The sequence below is a fragment of the Nanorana parkeri genome, unplaced genomic scaffold (genome assembly GCF_000935625.1).
Source record: "Nanorana parkeri isolate BGI_ZX_2015 unplaced genomic scaffold, ASM93562v1 scaffold2238, whole genome shotgun sequence".
In the NCBI taxonomy this organism is placed as follows: domain Eukaryota; kingdom Metazoa; phylum Chordata; class Amphibia; order Anura; family Dicroglossidae; genus Nanorana; species Nanorana parkeri.
The window spans coordinates 48772-49214 of NW_017308506.1; the positions used below are offsets into that span (position 1 = coordinate 48772).

The 443-nt window shown below is 59.6% G+C and overlaps 1 protein-coding gene across 1 annotated transcript in view; it reads left to right on the forward strand.

The window, feature by feature from the left end:
- The first annotated feature begins 200 nt into the window (after nucleotides 1-200).
- LOC108801169 (putative RNA-binding protein 15B) overlaps nucleotides 201-443 on the forward strand; it is a 6019-nt gene continuing 5776 nt past the window's right edge. The window contains exon 1 of the mRNA XM_018573101.1: nucleotides 201-258. Coding sequence (XP_018428603.1) covers nucleotides 201-258 — 58 coding nt within the window. The remainder of the gene's footprint in view (nucleotides 259-443) is intronic.

Consider the following 443-nt stretch of genomic DNA (forward strand, 5'->3'; position numbering starts at 1 on the left):
GAACGATGTCAGGCACACACTAAAATCAGGTGTCGGGTGTCGTCGTCGTGGATCTCCGTCTGGCACATCGCGGCTTCATTAGGCAAATCAGCGTCCTCGGGGTTGCCGGGATACCAGGCGGCTGCGTGTGTCAGCGGTCGCATTGTGGGGGGAGGGGTGGCAGTATTTGCATGTTAACGTGTTTCTGTAAGACGGACAAAATGGACTTCCAACACGCCACACGCAGCGCACACAGAACCCGACCGCCATTCATTCAGGGTGACAACACACCTTGGAGATCCCACAGAGGTCATGAAGGGGCCACTGAGAGACCCCTGACCTCCACCGATGACCACCCCTGACCTCCACCGACCACTACCCCTGACCTCCACCGATGACCACCCCTGACCTCCACCGACCACCACCCCTGACCTCCACCGACCACTACCCCTGACCTCCACCGA